At 42.9% G+C, this 24,559-nt stretch overlaps 1 protein-coding gene across 4 annotated transcripts in view; it reads right to left on the reverse strand.

The window, feature by feature from the left end:
- Positions 1–2,896: 2,896 nt before the first annotated feature.
- Positions 2,897–24,559, reverse strand: part of ERICH6B (glutamate rich 6B) — a 412,645-nt gene continuing 390,982 nt past the window's right edge. For 3 of the 4 annotated variants that reach the window (XM_077297366.1, XM_077297365.1, XM_077297368.1), the window contains 2 exons: positions 6,210–6,438; positions 3,257–3,948 (listed from right to left, as the gene is read on the reverse strand). In XM_077297366.1, coding sequence (XP_077153481.1) covers positions 3,583–3,948; positions 6,210–6,438 — 595 coding nt within the window. In that variant the 3' untranslated portion in view covers positions 3,257–3,582. Of the gene's footprint in view, positions 3,949–6,209; positions 6,439–24,559 lie in introns of all 4 variants that reach the window. The other variant, XM_077297367.1, reaches the window with a different exon arrangement.

A 24,559-nucleotide genomic window follows, 5' to 3' on the forward strand; every position in this document is an offset into this window, starting at 1 on the left:
ACGTGACTGTGCTACATGTGTGTGCTTTCTATGGCGAATGTCTTCCCTTATTCCTTTTGGCCAGTTTAGCTGTATTGATGTAGGCTCATCTTGTAACGTTTTCTTGTTTCACTTGTCGCTGTGCTTATACTAGGAGATGTTCATTGCTTAGTGAAAATACTGTATATTGTATTCTCGAGTAGAATTTCTAGTGGTGAAGGTAGAATGATATAAAAGATTTTTGTAAGGTCTTTGCCATTTTTTAACTGTTTGTCTATGACTTGATAACAAATTCAGACATTTACGTACCTCAAAGTCTCCTACGACTTACCATATTGCCAGCTGTGCGGGACCTTCTTTGCTGCCGTCTTTGATTTCTCTTCTATAATTACATTTCACTTTTGCTGTCCAGATGTCTGAGAGCTACATTTACATTTATATTAAGTAGTTTACTAATGAGCCCAGACAAGCTTATTAAAACCTTGCACTCATAAAGTGTGAAGGAGATTACAGGGAGATTCTTGATAAAACATGTGCCATCAACGATTAGTAGTTTATCAATTAATTTTTTTCTATGCCTTCATATTAAAAAAAATCAACAGATCAGTTTACTGTAAGTGAAATGTTACCTGTACTACAGCAAAATTATGGTAGTGTCGGAATCTCCCTGGGATTTGGACAAATTCCAGTCTTGGTATATGGTGCATCGTTTCTCAAGTCAAAAAAAGATAATGTCTGTCAGAAATCTGTACCTAGAGGATCGCTGGAAGGACACAGATCATGTCTCACTGAAGTTTTATCGGACAGCACTCGGCCCAATGCAATACTATGGGGTAGTGCAGATCTGCGATTATTTTCTCGTGCCGATTCAGCATGAGAAAACAATCACAGCATGCTGAGGGTGCATCGGAGAATCAGATCATGCTCACCCACACAAGTCTATGGTTGTGTGTGAAGCATAGGACTGCACTCGGATATCATCCAAGTGCAGTTCGATTACCGTGGATGCCGGCAATAGAGGAGTTGGAGAAATTACTTTCTCTGTCTCCTCCGCACCTGTGCTGTGATTCCCATGGAAGAGAATCGGAGCACAGAGCAATCTCTGACAGAGTTCTAGCCAAGTGTTATTTGCATAATCGGCCTGATTCTCACACATGAGAGAATCGACATCCGTGTGACCCCGGCCTTATGGTTCATTTATACAGATCAGTCAGCGGCACAATATGACTACCAACTGGTACACTTTTATCAATTGTCAGTTTTTGGAATGCACGTTTACACATGCAGACCAAAGCAAATGACAGGCACTGAGCCACACAAAAGATCATTACTCCTGATGAACAACTATTCTGCTCTTTCTTTGGGTGGTCGGCAGCCTGTTCACATGGCAAGATAATTGTGAAACGAGCGCTTTTAACAATGCTGATTCCTGATTATCTTGCTGTGAGAATGCCCATTTAGAATGTCCGAGACTTCCCTGGAAGCATCCGAACTACTGCACTGAAACAGTCCATAACATTAATAACACTCTAGAAGCATAAAAAGTTGTCGGCACTCCTTTATCTACTGTACGTGAAGGTTTTGGAACAGATACTAAATTTGTGCCTACGAAACATTGGCTAGGTTGCACATAAGGTTGAATAGTGTTATCTTGCAATGAACCTCACAATTTTTCACATCACAAAAAAAAAAGGGAGTAAGATTTACCGCTGAAGTGTAGTGGATTCCAATGGTTAGCAGGGACATTTAGGCCACGTGCACACATTTGTAAGAAAAACTAGGAGTGGTGCTAGTCAAGAGGAAAAGTATAATAGAAACACACAGGCGTGTGCTATGGAGGACAGAGAATGAACTTCAATCCAATATTGCAGCCAGCGGGTAAGGAAAGGGTGAATCAAACACCCGAAAACCCCGCCCCTATGGCTGAAAATTGTTCCCTCCAAATTCAGGTGACAGAGTCCCTTTAACAAGTGTAGCAGCCAACAATAGACAATGCAACACAAAGGCCATAGGAGGCAAACAGTGCTAAATTTCTAGGGAAAGCCAATTAAAACAATATTGTTGGCTACATTTAGGTAAAAATCTAATAAGCAATTGGCCCCAGAGATAGACAGCCCTCTTTTAGTGATGAATGAGGAGGAGAGAGGTTAATGATGATTGTAAAGGGATCAGGTGAAAGCAAGGAAACTTCAAGATAACCACAAACAGACCCGTTTTCTGAACCCACTTATTGCTAAGGGAATTTGTCCCTGATCAAAAGTGTTCTATGAGGCTTAAAAGGAACATGTCCTCAGCTTCTTAGACCCCAAACCAACATCCTCACAGTAATGTAACTGTAATGATGATTACTTCCATACCTTTATATTTTAAGTTTGAATCTCCATTGTATCGTAAATTCATTGAATTCTTATGCAAATGAGCTCACATGGGGTTGGCCTGCACTTACAGCTTTCCAGCTACAACCGCCTTGTTCTCCTCCTCGCGCCGGCTACTCTGTGATTGACAGGTCACACTTCTGTGACCTGCTCCCCTGAAATAGTCTCTGTAACCTGGTCCCACACCTGCACAGGCACCATCATTACCAGGGGTGGCAATTGCACAGATGGATAGTCTAGCTCTCACAATTATATCAAGGCGTTAATGTTCATGCACTGCCCAAGGAATGATGGTGTCTGCAGAAGATGTCTTCCAGGATGAACGGGTCACACAGAAGAATTACCTGTTGCACACTTACAGAGGCCGGCATCAGGAGGAGGAGGACAGAGAAGCCGGGTGTTATCAGTGTGAGACCTGTAGATTAGATGAGCAGGCTGTCAGTTGTTACATGTCTCGCACTGGTAATGCAGCTTTCATTTAAAATGAGGCAGATTCTCATGTAGATCAGTGTCCGGCTCATAGCATAGAACAGATCATTTTTATATATAATAAAATGTGTATTTCTCTGTAATAAGACATCAGATTGCAGATAACATATTATTCAGCTTCCTATGACCTACATGCCCTTGTAGACGGCTTAGAAGAAATGATCCTACTGGCAGATTCTCTTTAAGTCAAGGGCAGACATACCATTGGAGCAACCTAGTCAGATGCACAGGGGCCCAAGAGATAAGAGGGTCCTCTTCTATTTCCAAGGCAGATGGAATTGTGCATTAAGGGCTCATACTCACCTGCGAGAAACTCGGATGAGTCTCGCACGTCAACGCCCGGCACTGAGATCGGGGTGTGGAGCCACATAGCAATACATGCAGCTGCACGCTCCTCTCCTGAGTGCCGGGTATTGACGTGCGCGACCCATCCAAGTTTCTCGCAGGTGAGTATGAGCCCTAAGATGACGTATTGGACTGCAAAGGCCCAAATTGCACAGAGGCCCTCTTCTGTTGGTGCCTGCTGTTTATAAGATATTGATTGTTTCGTGTGAAGAGACATCTACTATAGTTCTTTATTATTTTTGTACATCACATTCCGAATTCCTGTCTGAACTATCTGCATCATCCAACAGGATGAATCCCGTCCAGAATATATTTACTGTGATAGTGATGGGATATAACAATGTCTAATAAATCTTTTGCAGCAATACGTATGTATTATTTGTCTTTTGGATCATTAATGCGGCAGGTTTTTTTTCTTTGGCAGCTTGCTCTTTTTTTGCGTTTTAGCGGCAGGGTTTTTGTCAGAATTAGGGCAAGGCTTCTTCCCAACAGCCACACTTTCTTGTATTTCCATGGTGTTGAGTAGACTTGATGTATTCACATTTTTGTTGGCGAGTGCAATAATGAGCTTAAAAATCTTCTGCAGCTGGTAAATATAGCCTTGTATCATCTCCTCTCCATCTTTAGACCTGGCTGAATTTCTCACTAGGCTGCGGATTTTGTTTAAAAGGCGGAAGATTTCAAGTTTTTTAGAAGAACAGTAGATTTCTGTCTCACCAGTGCTCGACATCATGCTGGATGTTCTTGCAGGGTTTTTCAGCTGCAGAAAAAAATATATTACTAGTTAGTATACTGGTCATAGTGCTTTGTTTTATAATCCACCACAATAAGATTAGAATCTTAGTTTGGGCTTCTATTAAACTGGGTGAATAAACCAGAATCACTTTTGAATATCATTGCTTAAAGTATTGTACTGAAAGCAATGAGATTGTCAACCCTGAAAACAGAATTTATAATAAATGTTATGTATGAATGCATGAGGTTATGCACTTACATGAATCAGATATATGAGCCCATAGTGTACCAGTGGGGAAAAGAGTATTTTGTAAGCCACCAATTGTGCAAGTTCTTCCACTTAAAAAGATTAGAGAGGCCTGTAATTGACATAATAGGTAGACCACAACTATGAGAGTCAAAATTGAGAAAACAAATCCAGAAAATCACCTTGTCTGATTTAGCAAGATTTATTTTGCAAATTATGGTGGAAAATAAGTATTTGGTCGTTAACAAAAGTTAATCTCAATATTTTGTTATATATCCTTTGTTGGCTATGACAGAGGTCACACGTTTTCTGTAAGTCTTCACAAGATTGGCACACACTGTTGGTGGTTTGCTGACCCATTCCTCCATGCAGCTCTCCTGTAGAGCAGTGATGTTTTGGGCCTGTTGCTGGGCAACACGGACTTTCAACTCCCTCCAAAGGTTTTCTATGGGGTTGAGATCTGGAGACTGGCTAGGCCACTCCAGGACCTTCATATGCTTCTTACAAAGCCACTCCTTTGTTTCCCTGGCGGTATGCTTGGGAGCATTGTCATGCTGAAAGACACATCCACGGTTCATCTTCAATGCCCTTGCTGATGGAAGGAGCTCTGCACTTAATATCTCACTCACGATATATGGCCCTATTCATTCTTTCATGTATGTCGATCAGTCGTCCTGGTCCCTTTGCAGAGAAACAGCCCCAAAGCGTAATGTTGCCACCCCCATGCTTCACAGTATGTATGGTGTTCTTTGGATACAACTCAGCATTCTGTCTCCTCCAAACAAAACGAGTTTTGTTTCTACCAAACCATTCTACTTTGGTTTTATCAGACCATATGACATTCTCCCAATGCTCTTCTGGGTAATCCAAATGCTCTCTAGCAAACTTCAGACAGGCCTGGACATGTACTGGCTTAAGCAGGGGGGACACGTCTGGCACTGCAGGATCTGAGTCCCTTGCGTTGTAGTGTGTTACTGATGGACGCCTTTGTCACGGTGGTCCCAGCTCTATGCAGGTCATTCACTAGGGTCCCCCTGTATGGTTCTGGAATTTTTGCTCACCGTTCTTGTGATCATTTTGACCCCACAGGGTGAGATCTTGCATGGAGCCCCAGATCGACGGAGATTATCAGTGGTCTTGTTATGTCTTCCATCTTCTTATTATTGCTCCCACAGTTGATTTAATCACACCAAGCTGCTTGCCTATCGCAGATTCAGTCTTCCCAGTCTGGTGCAGGGCTACAATTTTGTTTCTGGTGTCCTTTGACAGCTCTTTGGTCTGCACTATAGTGGAGTTTCTTGTGTGACTGTTTGAGGTTGTGGACAGGTGTCTTTTATACTGATAACAAGTTCAAACAGGTGCCATTACTACAGGTAATGAGTGGAGGACACAGGAGCCTCTTAAAGAAGAAGTTACAGGTCTGTGAGAGTCAGAAATCTTGCATTTTTTTAGGAGACCAAATACTTATTTTCCATCATAATTATCAAAATAAATCTTGCCAAATCAGACAAGGTGATTTTCTGGATTTTTTTTTTCATTTTGACTCTCATAGTTGTTGTCTGCCTATGATGTCAATTACAGTCCTCTCTCATCTTTTTAAGTGGGAGAACTTACACAATTGGTGGCTAACTACTTTTTTTCCCCACTGTATGTATTCCACCAAACAGCATCACCTATCATATAACAGAAGTATATTCCTCATGGAGGCACCATATGTCGATGCATGGAGTGCCTACTACTGATGAGCGAACCTGTTCAGATAAGGTCACATGCAGCGGTCACATGTTTTTTAGACTCACTTGAACTGTTTTATTTTTTAAATAATTTTACCTGACTGGAATACCCCTTTAAGCAAAAAGTTTGCACTTTATAATAATAGCAAGTGGAATATAAAATACACATATTTCAGTGTTTCTAGGCTAGTATTAATTTTCAACACATTTAATAACAGTATAAATGTCTACACTAATATTATTAATAATAGTCAATATTTTATCAGGACCAGGTCATGTGGAAAAAAAAAATTAGAACTGGCTTACCAAAAGTTTTGACCCAACATTGAAAGTAACTTTCTCTTTGTCTTTTGTGAATGAGAGCTGAATTTGATCCTGTTTTACCACTTTAACTTCGGTGTTGGAGTTAAGCATACATGTGATTGGTTGGAAAGGAGGAGCATGCACGTGCTGGCAGAAATCCCACCAAGTCCAGTGTTTCTTCTGGACCCCATTCTCATCAAAATAGGCACCACCCCATGGATTTAGTACAGTCCTTTGGAAAAAATATCAAATGTGAATCAATATTCGAGACAGTAAGAAGATTTTTGTAATCAGATTTCAAGTCATGAAATATTCTGAGAATGCAAGGGCATTCTCAGAATATTTCATGACTAGAAATGCTTCACTTTGGAAGCAAATATACAGCATAGTACAACTAGTCCTTGAACACTAAACAGTATAAAATAGGAGTATTTCAGCAGCTAGTAGAGCTTAAAGAGAACCTGTCAGCAGGATTTAGCCCTATAAACTAAAGGCATGGCCATAACGGTGCTGTGATGCTGATTAATATGATACCTGATGTGAAAGGGTCCGCTCAGTGGCTGATGAATACTTACCTTGTGAAGTTTTCATAAGATGACATCTTCTGTGTGCTTCGAGGCAAGACATGGGTGCAGGGTCTTATTCTGGTTATCTGCCCCCCCCCCCACCACCACCAGCCTCCGCTGCTTCTTGTGCAGTTCTCTGATTGTTCGGTGACCTGCCTCCTTTTTAAAAGTCCGCTCCACCATTATTGTCTGGAAAAATTCACTGAGCCGAAATCTCAATCTGCACATGTGCTGCCTCCGGCGCTATTTTATTGAAGTCCTGCACGCAGGCCGCAGACTCACAGGCGTCACCCACACAATGATGGTGGTGCGGAATTGTAAAAAGAAGGCAGGTCACCGAATAATCCGTGACCTGTACAAGAAGCAGAGGAGGCTGGTGGATTGGGCGAAGGACTAGAGGACTCTGTCCCCTCGTCCTGCCCCAAAGCACACAGAAGACGTCATCTTATGAAAACTTCTCACGTTGAGTATTCATCAGCCATTGAGCAGATCCCTTTACATCAGGTATCATGTTAATGAGCATCACTGCGCCATTATAGCCATGCCTTTTGTTTATAGGACTAAATCTTGCTGACAGGTTCTCTTTAAAGGAATTAAAATGGGTTGTCCAATTGGGGCAACTGTAGTGTGCACATTAACCCATTATCAATTTCCTTACAGAGCCACCACAGGAGAAAATAGCATTAGATACTGTATCTGCAAGCTGTCCTTATCCCTGTACCTGGTTTTGCTGGCTAGTAGATTTGGTTTCATGGACAGAGAATGCCAGGTTTACTAAAGGTAGAAGTTTTACTAAGGGTACTGTCACACAGTACCATTTTGATCGCTACGACGGTACGATTCGTGACGTTCTAGCGATATCGTTACGATATCGCAGTGTCTGACACGCAGCAGCGATCAGGGATCCTGCTGAGAATCGTACGTCGTAGCAGATCGTGTGGAACTTTCTTTCGTCGCTTGATCACCCGCTGACATCGCTGGATCGTTGTGTGTGACAGCGATCCAGCGATGTGTTCGCTTGTAACCAGGGTAAACATCGGGTAACTAAGCGCAGGGCCGCGCTTAGTAACCCGATGTTTACCCTGGTTACAAGCGTAAACGTAAAAAAAAACAAACAGTACATACTCACATTCCGGTGTCTGTCCTCCAGCGTCTCAGCTTCTCTCCACTGTGTGAGCGTCTGCCAGCCGGAAAGCGAGCACAGCGGTGACGTCTGACGTCACCGCTGTGCTTGCCGGCTATGGCGCTTTTACACAGTGGAGAGAAGGAGAACGCCGGGGACAGACACCGGAATGTAAGTATGTACTGTTTGTTTTTTTTACGTTTACGCTGGTAACCACGGTAAACATCGGGTTACTAAGCGCGGCCCTGCGCTTAGTTACCCGATGTTTACCCTGGTTACCGGGGACTTCGGCATCGCTCCAGCGCCGTGATTGCAACGTGTGACCGCAGTCTACGACGCTGGAGCGATAATCATACGATCGCTGCGACGTCACGGATCGTGCCGTCGTAGCGATCAAAATGGTACTGTGTGACAGTACCCTTAACTGGAACATGATAATGATCTAGAAAAAGTGTTAATCCATTGCAGTCACTACAGGGCACACACTATATATAAAATTGTGCTATTGCTTGTTAGAGAAAAAAACACTGCTGAGTAGTTCCAACACCTGACATAAATTCACAGACAGAATGTATATATAGAATATATTGTTTGCTACCAAAGGCTTATTCCTTCACAAGGCTGTTTTTCACCCATGGAAAAACCAAGTCGAAGCATTAATACATTGCGGTGCAATGATGAATCCCACTCATTGGTAGTAGTAATGGGTTAATAAGGAGCACACACAAGTATCATTAGTATGCCTTGACCAAACAGTGACAGAAGGCTTCTATCAAGTGGAAGAAAAAGAGATAGCTTCCATGTTACTATCAATGCAAAGGATACTTTATCTAGTCGGGTCAAGCTGAGATAAATATATGTTGTGGTTCCTGTTCTTGGCAGCATTTAGTTAATGATTTCTACTAGGAAAACTATTAAAAAGAAACTCTGGGAATGGAAACACCATACTGTTAGCCTTTATATAAATAAATATAGGCATGCAATTTAGCAATGTAATTGGCTTCACTTGAAAGATTCAATTACTTTTAAATTGCTCATCCAATGGAAAAATCTGAGCAAAAATTGTCCTTCTTAACACTCTGAAAACCCTCCTCTCATTTCGACTTTCGCTTACTGATGGGTCCTAATTGTTTTACAAGCATGATAAAGCCAAGAATTGGTGAGCTTACTGATATGTATAGCTTTCCAATGTCGCCGAACTCATCCACAGCATTATGATGATGGAACAGAATATGCCTATTGGGAATTCATTAGCTAGAGCAAACAATAGTGAACGTCATTTTATAGAGTGCGGAGCTCTGGGATTATCAGAAAATGTTTCTTGTCATTCCGCAAGTTGATTGTTGTAATTTCTAAAATTGAGAAACTACTTCAATTAGCAATAAAAACTTTCAGGATCTTGCACATGGGAACCATCGTATACCGATAATGATCAGGGGAGGTAAACAGGTATTCGATCTGTGCAGTTAGACTATTTTATACCAAGCAATAAAAAATAAAGGTTTTATGAGTCATACACAATGTGATACGATGCACCATTAGCGCAGAATTATGGTACGTATTATGAAAGTCTATAGTCTTGGAATGGCATTTAGGCAATGGACTGTCATAATATAGTCTGTCTATAGATGGTGATGGGCCTGTAGGGCATCAGAAATTCTGTCTGCCACCCTCTTAAAGACAATCAGGAAAGTCTTAATGTTGTCCTCCAGAGTCATTTTCTGCAAAGCTTCCTGTACTGATAAGGCATCTATGTAAGTGAACTTTGGCTGGTCTCCCTGACCCGGACAGTTTCTGCCAAGAGAGCCATCTGCTGCTCATGCAACTGCTGGATCAAAAGTTTGTTGGCTACTTGCTGGGCTTGCTTCTGCTGCCATTGCTGCATCAGGAGTTTATTGGTTTCCTATTGGATGTGCTGCTGCATATTGACCTGGTCCAGTTGCTTAACAAGCTCCTCCTTGCCTTCAGACTGTGTTTGCAATGTTGTAGCTACCTTCACCAAAGACATTCAGCCTTTAAACTGTAAACTCCTATACGCGTTGCAACTTCTGCCCGCATCCAAAATATCAATTGTAGGGATTTACAATCAGCAGTAGGCACTCACTTAGCACAGGTCTTGGTGCAATACAAGGTAAGGTTTATTGTTTCATTGCACTCCAAATAAAAAGCTTTCTCAAGCAGAAGAAAATCAAATTATAACAGCTTTTCCACAGCCCAAAAGCATATAATGAGCCACACAGTCCTGTTATCAGGGTTGGCACAGTATATTAAAATGATTTTACTTACACCACAGCATGGGCATTAGTTGTCGGAAGAACAGTCTGTAAATCAACATTAGCTTCTATTCAACTCCACTACCATAGAGAAGTGTTCACTTCCCAGACAGCCCACATTTGCAGTTTCGCAAATTGTATTAGCGTAATGTAAATATCATGTCATGTGAATTGTATTGTACAGGGTGGGCTATTTATATGGATACACCTAAATAAAATGGGAATGGTTGGTGATATCAACTTCCTGTTTGTGGCACATTAGTATATGGGAGGGGGAAAACTTTTCAAGATGGGCAGTTACCATGTCGGCCATTTTGAAGTCAGCCATTTTGGGTCCAACTTTATTTTTTTCAATGGGAATAGGGTCATGTGACACCAAACTTATGAGAATTTCACAAGAAAAACAATGGTGTGCTTGGTTTTAACGTGACAAGAGACGAGAAGTGCAGCATCTGAAACAGCGGATACTGGAAGCCTATGCTAGCATTTCTTCTGTGGTGTTGCTATCAGTGTGTCAAGAGTGGGACAAGAGGGTTGTATTGACAATCCAACACAATGGGCACTTTGAACTCATAACTCATGAAAGAATAAAGTTACATTAAAACCAAGAACACCATTGTTTTTCTTGTGAAATTCTCAATAAGTTTGATGTATCACATGACCCTCTTCCCATTGGAAAAAATAAAGTTGGATCCAAAATGACCGACTTCAAAATGGCTGCCATGGTCACAACCCATCTTGAAAAGTTTCCCCCCTCTCATATACTAATGTGCCACAAACAGGAAGTTGATATCACCAACCATTCCCATTTTATTTAGGTGTATCCATATAAATGGCCCACCCTGTAGTGTTTGCCTGTATAGTGTGAATAGTGTTCTGAGTAGATAGTTGACTATAGGATACGTTTAGGGCTAGTAGTTAGGACTAGCCTACAGTGGGTAGAGCTACTCTAAGGGAAAAGTGACTGCTTCCTGCTAGGAAGGCAGATGGCGTCAGGAGTGCTGAGTGAGCAGTGCCACTTACGAGGATGATGCTAAATGAGAGGAGACTGAATGGGAGGGATAGTGAGATCCATAAGATAAGTTACTAAGAGAGACAGAGTGGCCTTCCAGAGGCAAATCCTTGGAGAGGACGCCTAGTCACAAGACCTTGGGCTTATAATGCTGAGAGGTAATGGGCCTAAACAGGACTGCGTATGGGGACTAGTGAGGGGTCATGAGCGGACGTTCCAGGGTGCAAGTAGTGGAAGAAATAGGACGAGGAACCGCTGAACAAGTAAAGAAGACTTGTTGATCAGGACTGGAGCATTAAAGCTGGGTTGTGACGAAGTAGGGAGAAACAGCTGACATAGAGATTTCTAGAGTACACTATAAAGGAAGGATACTGTGTGGAAAATGCTTCAAGTTGCAAATAAATTGTTAATAAGACTTTGTACCAGCTATCCTTTGCATATAACCCTTACCAAGTTGCCGTTTAGTAAAGAGTTCATTTTTGAACAGTGGTATCCCTCATTGATCTGCAAAACATCTGGTCCTGGCAAACCAGCAGGATCGCTTACATGTGACCTGGACGGGTAAAATGCCCTCACATGACAAGTCCACACACCCAGCCAGGACCTCCACTTTCATAGAACGTGGCGGCGAGTCTCAAAAGAGTGTCTGAAGCACGGCTACCGGCCCACACCATGTTACATAGCTATGGAGCTGTAGGAACCCTTTAGGTACCAGAGCCCTTGTGTGATATAAACCTCTAAAGACGTTGGTGGACACTTTAGGGTATGTGCACATGTTGAGTACTTGTAGCAGATTTTTCCGCTCCAACAAAAGCAGAATGTTGGCAGGAAAAAGCTACATGCTACACGAGTTCAAGCTCACAAGAAAAAATTAGCAGCATGTGAATGAGGTTTCAGCATTTCATTCATTCTTTTTTTCCAAGAAATTTTTAGATCTTTTAATGTTGATGTACGAAAAAATGAAAAAATAAAGCAGCAACAAGCAATGCAAAAGTGAAAGTACTATTGCAGCACATAAAAAACATTAAATTTGGCATCTTGTTTTGTAAAGCCCGGATGCAAGAAATGGACTTCTCATATTCAGGAAGCTTGGCTTCCAAAAGGAAGAAGAGCCATGTCTACAAGTATGTGAGATAACTGAACACTGACAAGTGATTTTCAACGCACTAGTGAAGGTCAACCTTCTTGCAGACCTTGGGGCCTTATCTTAAATGAATCCGCAAGTAAAGGAGTTATGGATATTGATTTTTGAGTGTGCACATTTCTGATAATACCACGTGGATGCAACAAGACCACTGTTCCCTTTAAAAAGCCTAATTTAAAAATCAGCCTTTAAAGTCTGAGTTGCACTAATTTGCTAATATTTATCTGATCTTTTTTATCACTTACAAAAGATAAAAAGAAATATTGCTATAATTTGCCATATAATGGATTATATTAAGCTTGTATTTCTTTCCATTTAGAGTATAGTTAAGTACGGTATATTTTATACCCAGAAAATAACACCTTCCATTGCATTTTATAACCAATTATCTGACATTTGTTGTTAAAGTGCAAGGGGCAAAGAAAGATATGTGCTTATTAACACTTTGATTTAGCAATTGTCAATGTGTGTAACGTAAAGAACCACTAAAAAGATAGCTACGTAGATGTTAGAAGGGGATTTGGTTTGGGAAATCCTTTGGACAGACTGATTGTCTTAATAACAATAATAATAATAATGATTTTATTTATATAGCGCCAACATATTCCGCAGCGCTTTACAAATTATAGAGGGGACTTGTACAGACAATAGACATTACAGAATAACAAAAATCACAGTTCAAAATAGATACCAAAAGGAATGAGGGCCCTGCTCGCAAGCTTACAATCTATGAGGAAAAACGTGGAGACACGAGAGGTGGATGGTAACAATTGCTTTCGTTGTTCGGACCAGCCATAGTGTAAGGCTCGGGTGTTCATGTAAGGCTGCATGAACCAGTTCACTGCCTAAGTCTACGTTCACATTAGCGTTCGGCGCTGCAGCGTCGGTCGCCGCATGCGTCATGCGCCCCTATATTTAACATGGGGGCGCATGGACATGCGTTGTGCTGCGTTTTGCGACGCATGCGTTTTTTTGGCCGCAAGCGTTGGGCGCAGAGAACGCAACAAGTTGCATTTTTTTTGCGTCCAACTTTCGGCGAAAAAGGACGCATGCGTCGCAAAACGCAGCGTTTTAGCGTGCGTTTTGTTGCGTTTTTGTTTGCGTTGTGCGTTGCGTCGCCGACGCAGCGGCACACAACGCAAATGTGAACGTAGCCTAAGTATGTAGCAGTACAGACACAGAGGGCTAATTAACTGCATAAAGTGTATGAGAACATGATGCGAGGAACCTGATTATGGTTTAATTTTTTTTAATGGGCCACACAGGGATAGTTAGGTTAATGCGTTGAGGCAGTAGGCCAGTCCGAACAAATGCGTTTTTAGGGCACGGTTAAAACTGTGGGGATTGGGGATTAATCGTATTAACCTAGGTAGTGCATTCCAAAGAATTGGCGAAGCACGTGAAAAATAAACTATAAGATGTTGGGGAGGAGGTGAACATTCTAAGCTGGATTTCTTGTCAACAATGCTTTGTCTTTGGTGATAGGTACTCTTTAAACCATTAACCCCTTTCTGCCAGCTGACGGAATAGTACGTCAGCTGGCAGATCCCCCGCTTTGAGGTGGGCTCCGGCGGTGAGCCCACCTCAAAGCCGCGACATGTCAGCTGTTTTGTACAGCTGACATGTGCGCGCAATGAGCGCGAGCGGAATCGCGATCCGCCCGTGCCCATTAACTAGTTAAATGCCGCCGTCAAACGCTGACAGCGGCATTTAACTAGCGCTCCCGGGCGCGTGGCCGGAAGTGCTCGCACCCCTGACCCCCGTCACATGATCGGGGGTCATCGGTGCATTGCCATAAAAACCAGAGGTCTCCTTGAGACCTCTATGGTTGTTGATGGCCGATTGCTTTGAGCGCCACCCTGTGGTCGGCGTTCAAGGCAACCCTGCATTTCTGCTACATAGAGGTGATCTGTGCTTCACCTCTATGTAGCAGAGCCGATCGTGTAGTGCATGCTTCTAGCCTCCTATGGAGTCTATTGAAGCATGCCAAAATTAAAAAAAAAAAGTGTTTAAAAATACAACAACAAAAAAAATATATAAAAGTTCAAATCACCCCCCTTTCGCCCCAATCAAAATAAAAAAAAAAAAAAATCAAACCTACACATATTTGGTATTGCCGCGTTCAGAATCGCCCGATCTATCAGTAAAAACAAAGAATTAACCTGATCGCTAAATGGCGTAGCGATAAAAAAATCAAAACGCCAAAATTAGGTTTTTTTGGTCGCCGCAACATTGCATTAAAATGCAATAACGGGCGATCAAAAGAACGTATCTGCACCAAAATGGTATCACTAAAAATGCCAGCTCGGCACGCAAAAAATAAGCCCTCACCCGACCCCAGATCACGAAAATTGGAGACGCTACAGGTATCGGAAAATGGCGCAATTTTTTAATTTTTTTATTTTTAGCAAACTTTGGAATTTTTTTTTACCACTTAGATAAAAGAGAACCTAGACATTTTTGGTGTCTATGAACTCATAATGACCTGGAGAATCATAATGGCAGGTTAGTTTTAGCATTTGGTGAACCTAACAAAAAAGCCAAACAAAAAACAAGTGTGAGATTGCACTTTTTTTTGCAATTTCATCGCACTTGGAATTTTTTTCCCGTTTTCTGTTAATGGGCATGGTAAAACCAATGGTATCGTTCAAAAATACATCTCGTCCCACAAAAAATAAGCCCTCACATGGCCATATTGATGGAAAAATAAAAAAGTTATGGCTCTGGGAAGGAGGGGAGCGAAAAACGAAAACGGAAAAACGAAAAAAGCTCCGGGGGTAAAGGGGTTAATCTATGGCTGACCTTTTTTTAAATAATAAAACAGTGGGCAGCCCCAGATTGGGGATTTTCCGGAATATAATGTAGTAACAAATCCTTTCATAAGTAACCCTAATGTCTAGATTGTATTTAGAAAAAAACACCAATAATAATTGATAAATGCAAAAAAATAAAAATTTTGTCTTAGGATACCAAACATTTTCAAGCAAACAAAGCAATATTCAGGATATGGGAAGAAACTGGGTCCGCGCTACAGTGCTATAAAAACAACTAGGAATATGCACTCAATACTTCGCTTAGATAATGCACAGTAGAATAAACAACAGAAGGATGAATGCTGTACTGCCCAGCACCACACAGGATACCAAGGATGTACATGTACCAAGACCCGCTGGTCAGGGCTGCGACCTAGAACCAGGATCAGAGATGTGCCTGGAGAGTCAGTGAGAAAATGCCGCACTAACCGTTGTAATCCAGTACCCAGTAAGTGATGATGGATGTAGGTCCAGTAGGAGATGGTGTCCGTCGGGCTGGTGTGCGGGCAGATGGACGAACGAGCAGCGTGCCGTGCGGAAGCTGCGTAGAGCCAGGGACAACTCCGGCCGGTAGCGTCCCTGGATACGAGCGGGAACCAACCGAGGGAGGAGCTCGCTGGCGCAAGGCTCAGCGTGTGACGTCACTGAGCTTAGAGAAAGTACGGGGTGCCACAGGAATCAAACCGACGCGTTTCGAAGGAGCGGCGTCCTTCTTCATCAGGGTTACTGATCACTGAGAATGCCCCGTTGTTTAACCCCCCCAAGGTGTCACTCAAACTGCCCGGCCCGCCCAATAAACCCGCAACTAAGATGGTGTCCAATGGAAGTGCTGGCAATATAAGGTGTAATCAGAAATATGAGAAGCATGGTCCACAAAACCATGTAATAAGGGAGTAATATAAACCTCATAGAAGTTAAAGCGTGTGTAGGAACAACCTTAATGTGTTACATTTGTAGTCAAGTTAATGGGACAATACTGCTGCAATAAATAAAGTGAAATTTGGTAAAATAGATAAAAACAAATCTTTAATAAATACTAAGTTAAAAATGATTAAACTAGATGAACACTGATTAAAACCAATAAAATGAGTAAAATAAAGAAGGGAGAAACAGAGGATATGAAATAAAACCAATCAAGGACTAGGGAGGTGGACTGAGTGATAATACACTCTCCTAAGTACGCCGAGGCCCCAAAGAAAAAAGGAAAAGAAAGTTCTGGCCTAAAAAGCAAATATTTCAAGCCCGTGATTGAGGCCTTTAGGTGCAAGGCTGTTCAGGGAGAAGATCCACTGGGATTCGGCCCTGGACATGGCTTTTATCAGGTTGCCTCCTCTTAAATTTTGTTTTACTTTTTGAATACCCCAAAATACAATGCCCCTGGTGGATTTACCATGCCTCTCACTAAAGTGCCGGGAAAGTGGGTGGCCCAAGAAGCCTTTATGGATATTGGTGAAATGTTCCTTTATCCGGACCATCATGGGCCTCTTGGTGCGGCCAACGTAGAGTTTTTTACACGGGCACTCAATAGCGTATATAACCCTTGAAGTAGCACACGTAATGTTGTCTCTGATGGTATATTCGTTCCTATCATCCGAATCTGTAAAAGTGGAGCGGCATGTTTTCTGGAAGGATGTATGCCGACAACCGTGACAAAATCCGCTTGGTGTAAACCCTGTCTTATTGTTAGCAGAAGCCTCCGATATTTGTTTGTACTTGGAGGCTTGTCTTGTGGTGGGGGCTATAATACTGCCCAGGGATTTTGCCTTCTTAAATACAAATCTTGGTAGGGGTGGCAAAAATTCCCCTATGATTTTGTCCCCTTGAAGTATAGTCCAATGTTTGTGGATGATGGACCTAAATTTGGTGTGCCCAGCATGGAATTGGGTGATAAAAGGTAGCTGATGGATCTGGTCCTGAATGTTCGTTGGCTGGTTGGTAAATTTCACTCTCTGTAATAGGGCATCCCTGGGTGTCTCCATGATATCTTTCTTGGCCCGTTCCAGTAATCCACTAGGGTAACCCTTATCTAGAAATTGTTGGGTAAGGAGGGCAGAGTCCTTATTGAAGTCTTCCAAGGTAGTGCAGTTCCGTCTGATTCTTGTGTACTGGCCCTTGGGCACATTTGTGAGCCAGACTGGAAGGTGGCAGCTGGTCATGCCAATAAAACTATTGGAGTCCACCTCCTTGCAGTAACATTTGGTGAATAACTGGTTACTCTCTATGAAAATGCTGAGGTCCAGAAAATGTATACTTGTCGTGCTAGTAGTGGGTGTGAACTCCAACCCAAAGGTATTATTATTTAGATTAGATATGAAGAAATCCAGCTCTACCTTGGGGCCATTCCAGATGAAGAGCATGTCGTCGATGAAGCGACGCCAAAGAACCAGACCTGTACGAAGGTTACCGGATGGAAAAATGCAGGACTCCTCCCACTTGGCTACAAAGAGATTGGCATACGCGGGAGCAAACCGTGTGCCCATTGCAGTACCACAGGTTTGCAGGAAGAAGTCACCTTCGTACCAAAAATAGTTGTGCTGTAGGATGAATTGGATACACTCTTCAATAAAGGTGACCTGGGTGCTTGGATATGTATCCAGGGTTTGAAGGTACTGCCCTGCAATTTGACAGCCCATTTTTTGGTCGATCACTGTATAGAGTGATTTTATGTCCAGGGTGCCTAGAAAGTAATGGGGTTCCCATTTAACTTTTTCAAGGATACGGAGAATGTGGCCCGTATCCTTGAGGTAGCCCGGTATGAGTTGCATGCACTTCTGTAAGTGCATGTCCACATACCGGGACAGATTTGCTGTTAGGCTGTTGATCCCCGAGATAATAGGCCTACCTGGTGGGCATGTAGCATTCTTGTGTATCTTGGGGATGTGGTAGAAGATGGCCAAGCTGGGATCTTTATTAAATACGAAACCAAATTCCTTTTTGCTCAGTATACCCAGGGATTGGCCTTTTAGACACAGAGATTTGAGTTTATTAATGAACTGCGGTGTAGGGTCACTTTTCAGTTTCCTGTAGGTGGTAGTGTCACTGAGTAAACGAATTGATTCCTCGTGATACATTGCTTGATCCATAATCACAATACCTCCTCCCTTGTCCGCAGGGCAAATGGTAATGTTGTTATTACTCTGTATGTCTTTAATTGCTTTTTTCTCAGCATTGGTTAAGTTACAGGGAATAAATCTGGGCTTCACTCTTTGTAGTTTCCTGATGTCATTCGTGACCAGTTTGTCAAAGGTTAGAAATGCCTCAGAATGCTCATGTATAGGATTAAAGGAAGATAGATTAGCCAGTGTAGTATGAATATACGTGTCCGGATTAGGGTTGGTATTTCCTGTAGATAATTTGTCCTTTTTGAGAAAAAAAATTTTTATAGCTAAATTCCTCAGATATTTCTTCATGCTTATGTAGAGAGAAAATGGTTTCCCCACAGAAGTAGGGGCGTATTTCAAACCTTTTTGTAGAAGGGATGTCTCATTGTTAGTTAATTTGTGAGAACTTAGATTAAATATTTTTTGTGGGTACTTGACCATAGGATTAATTTCAGTTTTGGTGAGTTTCCTCCCCCTCCTGCCCCTCTTAGTTTTGCAGACCTTACCCGAAAAAATCCTGATTCACCGGTGGGTGGGTCTTAGACTTTGCATGATGTTTCAATGTTGTGCCAGCACCCTTATTTCTATTGAGGAGCGTAGGCTTCTGTCCATTCTTAGAGGTGATGTTCCTATTGGGTCCAGAGGATGGATTACCGGTCGTACTGCCACTAGGTATTGTGGTTGGACCCCCAGATTGTTTCTCTGCAGGTCTAATTTGAGTAGATGTAACTCGATGGGTGGCCTGCTGGGAGGTGCGTTGATGTTCACCGTTATGCGTATTATTGTGCATATTGCCAGAAGCTACGCCTCCTCCATTCGAGGATAGTGGGGAAAATCTGTTGGAAATATGTAAGGGGGTAATAGGCCGTGAATAAGTCTGTTCATGTGTACTGGGATTCCCATAAGTGGGTGTAATGGGGTATACCGAAACGTCCAAAGTATTGTCCTGGGGAGCTTGTTCCTAATTGACACTGGTGTATATTGTGTTGAGTTGGAGTCCGCATATGTAGAGAATACCAGTGAGATGTCTGCCATGTCCTGCTCGGTAGATAGATTGTATTCATCTATTACTACAAGTTCGTCAGGTTTTTGTGTGTCGTTGTTAAATGTATCACCCAAACTTGCATCTGAATGTTGGTTTATGTATAGTTCTTCTGGTATTCCATCCCTTTGGAATTTCCTGATTTTCTTGTCAATAATCTCTCTTTCCTTCTCTTTGAGTCTATATAGAATGTTGTCAGCTAGGACTTGTGTATCCTCAGTAAGAATGCAGTTGTTTAATTGCTCAAACGTCTGTTCAATGAGACGGCTTGTCTTGTTTATGTTAGATAACATTACATCTACTCAAATTAGACCTGTGTCATGGTTCCCAATGGCAAGGGAACGTAAGAAACACATAAATAATGAACGAGCTCTCGGGTGATGGAAACTCGAGTTGACCGTGAGCTAAATCTACCACACAACTAATAGTAGCCAGGGAGCATACCTACGGCTTCCTAAATGCCACGCGCCAGCCGGAGGACTAACTAAGCCTGGTAGAGGAAGAAACAGACCTGGCTTACCTCTAGGGAAATACCCCAAAAGATGATAGCAGCCCCCCACATGTAATAACGGTGAAATAAGAGGAAAAGACATACACAGTATGAAAGTAGATTTTAGCAAAGAGAGGTCCACTTACTAGATAGCAGAAGGATACAAAAGAGGACTTCACGGTCAACTGAAAACCCTTTCAAAAACCATCCTGAAATTACTTTAAGACTCCTGTGTCAACTCATGACACAGGAGTGGCAATTTCAGCCCGCAAGAGCTTCCAGCTACAGAGAAATACAAAAACTGCAAACTGGACTAAAGATACAAAACAAAAGGACAAAGTCCACTTAGCTGACCAGCAGACTAGTAGCAGGAACATGCAACCGAAGGCTCTGGTTACAATGATGACCGGCAAGGAAATGACTGGAGAGCAAGGCTAAATAGGAAACTCCCAAACACTGATGGAAGCAGGTGAACAGAAGCAGCAAAGTGCAAACAAGTCACCAGTACCACCAGCAACCACCAGGGGAGCCCAAAAAGCGGATACACAACAGTACCCCCCCCTTAAGGAGGGGGCACCGAACCCTCACAAGAACCGCCAGGGCGATCTGGATGAGCCCTATGAAAGGCACGAACCAAATCCGAGGCATGAACATCAGAGGCAGTTACCCAAGAATTATCTTCCTGACCATAGCCCTTCCATTTAACCAGATACTGAAGTCTCCGTCTGGAAATACGGGAGTCCAAGATCTTTTCTACCACGTACTCCAATTCACCCTCCACCAGCACAGGAGCAGGAGGTTCAGTAGAAGGAACCACCGGTACCTCATATCTCCGCAACAGCGACCGATGGAACACATTATGGATAGCGAAAGATGCCGGGAGGTCCAAACGAAAGGAGACAGGGTTAAGAATCTCCAAAATCCTATAAGGACCGATGAACCGAGGCTTAAATTTAGGAGAAGAAACCCTCATAGGGACAAAACGGGAAGACAACCACACCAAGTCCCCAACACGAAGGTGGGGGCCAACACGACGACGGCGGTTAGTAAACCGCTGAGTCCTCTCCTGGGACAATTCCAAATTATCCACCACTTGTCCCCAAATCTGATGCAACCGATCCACTACCGCATCCACTCCAGGACAATCCGAAGATTCAACCTGACCAGATGAAAAACGGGAATGAAACCCTGAATTGCAAAAGAAAGGAGAAACCAAAGTGGCAGAACTAGCCCGATTATTAAGAGCAAACTCCGCCAACGGCAGAAAGGCAACCCAATCATCCTGATCCGCAGACACAAAACACCTCAAATAAGTCTCCAAAGTTTGATTAGTTCGTTCCGTCTGGCCATTGGTCTGAGGATGGAATGCAGACGAAAAAGACAAATCAATGCCCAACCTGGCACAGACTGCCTGCCAAAATCTAGACACGAACTGGGTACCCCTGTCAGAAACGATGTTTTCCGGAATACCATGCAGGCGAACCACATTTTGAAAAAACAGAGGGACCAACTCAGATGAGGAAGGCAACTTAGGCAATGGCACCAAATGAACCATTTTAGAAAAACGGTCACACACCACCCAGATGACAGACATCTTCTGAGAAACAGGGAGGTCCGAGATAAAGTCCATAGAGATGTGCGTCCAAGGCCTCTTCGGAATAGGCAAGGGCAACAACAACCCACTAGCCCTAGAACAACAAGGCTTGGCCCGAGCACACACACCGCAAGACTGCACAAAAACACGCACATCTCGAGACAGGGAAGGCCACCAGAAGGATCTAGCCACCAAATCTCTGGTGCCAAAAATTCCCGGATGACCTGCCAGAGTAGAAGAATGAACTTCCGAGATGACTCTAGTGGTCCACTCATCAGGAACAAACAGTCTACCAGACGGACAACGATCAGGTCTATCCGCCTGAAATTCTTGCAAAGCACGTCGCAAATCTGGAGAGACAGCAGACAAAACCACTCCATCCTTAAGGACACCAGCAGGTTCAGAATTCCCAGGAGAGACAGGCTCAAAACTCCTAGAAAGAGCATCCGCCTTCACATTCCTAGAACCCGGTAAGTACGAGACCACAAAATTAAACCGGGAAAAGAACAACGACCAACGTGCCTGTCTAGGATTCAGGCGCCTGGCAGACTCCAAATAAATTAAATTCTTGTGATCAGTCAAAACTACCACCTGATGTTTGGCACCCTCAAGCCAATGACGCCACTCCTCAAATGCCCACTTCATGGCCAAAAGCTCCCGATTACCAACATCATAGTTTCGCTCGGCGGCCGAAAATTTTCGCGAAAAGAACGCACAAGGTCTCATCACTGAGCAGTCGGGACCTCTCTGCGACAAAACCGCCCCCGCTCCAATCTCGGAAGCATCGACCTCAACCTGAAAGGGAAGAGAAACATCAGGCTGGCGCAACACAGGGGCAGACAAAAAGCTGCGCTTAAGCTCCCGAAAGGCCTCCACGGCAGCAGGGGACCAATTGGCAACATCAGCACCCCTTTTAGTCAAATCCGTCAGAGGTTTAGCAACGCCAGAAAAACCAGCTATAAATCGACGATAAAAATTAGCAAAGCCCAAGAATTTCTGGAGACTCTTCAGAGAAGTAGGCTGCGTCCAGTCGTAAATAGCCTGAACCTTGACAGGGTCCATCTCAATAGAAGAAGGGGAAAAAATGTACCCCAAAAAGGAAATTTTTTGAACCCCAAAAACACACTTTGAACCCTTTACACACAAAGAATTCTCCCTCAAAACCTGAAAAACCCTCCTGACCTGCTGAACATGAGACTCCCAGTCATCAGAAAAAATCAAAATATCATCCAAGTACACTATCATAAATTTATCCAAATATTCACGGAAAATATCATGCATTAAGGACTGAAAGACAGAAGGTGCATTAGAAAGGCCGAAAGGCATTACCAAATACTCAAAATGGCCCTCAGGCGTATTAAATGCGGTTTTCCACTCAGTAAGCACAGACCATTTACGAAATTTTTGGCAGTATATCTCAGCTTCATCTTGCCCTTGAGATAGGGCTATCAAAGCTTTTTCAGCTTGAATCTCCAAATTAGGTTCCTCATAAAGCAACCCTAAAGCCAGGAAAAACGCATCCACATTGAGCAACGCAGGATCCCCTGGTGCCAATGAAAATTCCCAATTTTGAGGGTCACCTCGCAGCAAAGAAATTACAATCTTAACCTGCTGGACAGGATCTCCTGAGGAGTGAGGTCTGAGAGAAAGGAATAATTTACAATTATATTTGAAATTCAGAAACCGAGATCTATCTCCGGAAAACACCTCTGGTGTAGGGATTTTAGGTTCAGAAATAGGAGTATGCATAACAAAATCTTGTAAATTTTGAACCTTCGTAGCAAGATTATTTAAACCTGCAGCCAAACTCTGAGGATCCATCTTTAAACAGGTGAGCTCAGAGCCATTCAAGGATTATAAGGAGAGAAAGGCAAAGGCAGTAATTAGAGCTGAAATACAACTGCTCCAACTATGGAGCAAGCATAGGGAAAAAGAAAAAAAAAAATTTACAGACTTCTTTTTTTCTCTCCTTTCTTCTGCCAATAAGTTTAACACATGGCCGGTCATACTGTCATGGTTCCCAATGGCAAGGGAACGTAAGAAACACATAAATAATGAACGAGCTCTCGGGTGATGGAAACTCGAGTTGACCGTGAGCTAAATCTACCACACAACTAATAGTAGCCAGGGAGCATACCTACGGCTTCCTAAATGCCACGCGCCAGCCGGAGGACTAACTAAGCCTGGTAGAGGAAGAAACAGACCTGGCTTACCTCTAGGGAAATACCCCAAAAGATGATAGCAGCCCCCCACATGTAATAACGGTGAAATAAGAGGAAAAGACATACACAGTATGAAAGTAGATTTTAGCAAAGAGAGGTCCACTTACTAGATAGCAGAAGGATACAAAAGAGGACTTCACGGTCAACTGAAAACCCTTTCAAAAACCATCCTGAAATTACTTTAAGACTCCTGTGTCAACTCATGACACAGGAGTGGCAATTTCAGCCCGCAAGAGCTTCCAGCTACAGAGAAATACAAAAACTGCAAACTGGACTAAAGATACAAAACAAAAGGACAAAGTCCACTTAGCTGATCAGCAGACTAGTAGCAGGAACATGCAACCGAAGGCTCTGGTTACAATGATGACCGGCAAGGAAATGACTGGAGAGCAAGGCTAAATAGGAAACTCCCAAACGCTGATGGAAGCAGGTGAACAGAAGCAGCAAAGTGCAAACAAGTCACCAGTACCACCAGCAACCACCAGGGGAGCCCAAAAAGCGGATACACAACAGACCTGCAGAGAAACAATCTGGGGGTCCAACCACAATACCTAGTGGCAGTACGACCGGTAATCCATCCTCTGGACCCAATAGGAACATCACCTCTAAGAATGGACAGAAGCCTACGCTCCTCAATAGAAATAAGGGTGCTGGCACAACATTGAAACATCATGCAAAGTCTAAGACCCACCCACCGGTGAATCAGGATTTTTTTCGGGTAAGGTCTGCAAAACTAAGAGGGGCAGGAGGGGGAGGAAACTCACCAAAACTGAAATAAATCCTATGGTCAAGTACCCACAAAAAATATTTAATCTAAGTTCTCACAAATTAACTAACAATGAGACATCCCTTCTACAAAAAGGTTTGAAATACGCCCCTACTTCTGTGGGGAAACCATTTTCTCTCTACATAAGCATGAAGAAATATCTGAGGAATTTAGCTATAAAAAAATTTTTTCTCAAAAAGGACAAAT

Source organism: Ranitomeya variabilis, chromosome 3 (genome assembly GCF_051348905.1).
Source record: "Ranitomeya variabilis isolate aRanVar5 chromosome 3, aRanVar5.hap1, whole genome shotgun sequence".
Lineage (NCBI taxonomy): Eukaryota > Metazoa > Chordata > Amphibia > Anura > Dendrobatidae > Ranitomeya > Ranitomeya variabilis.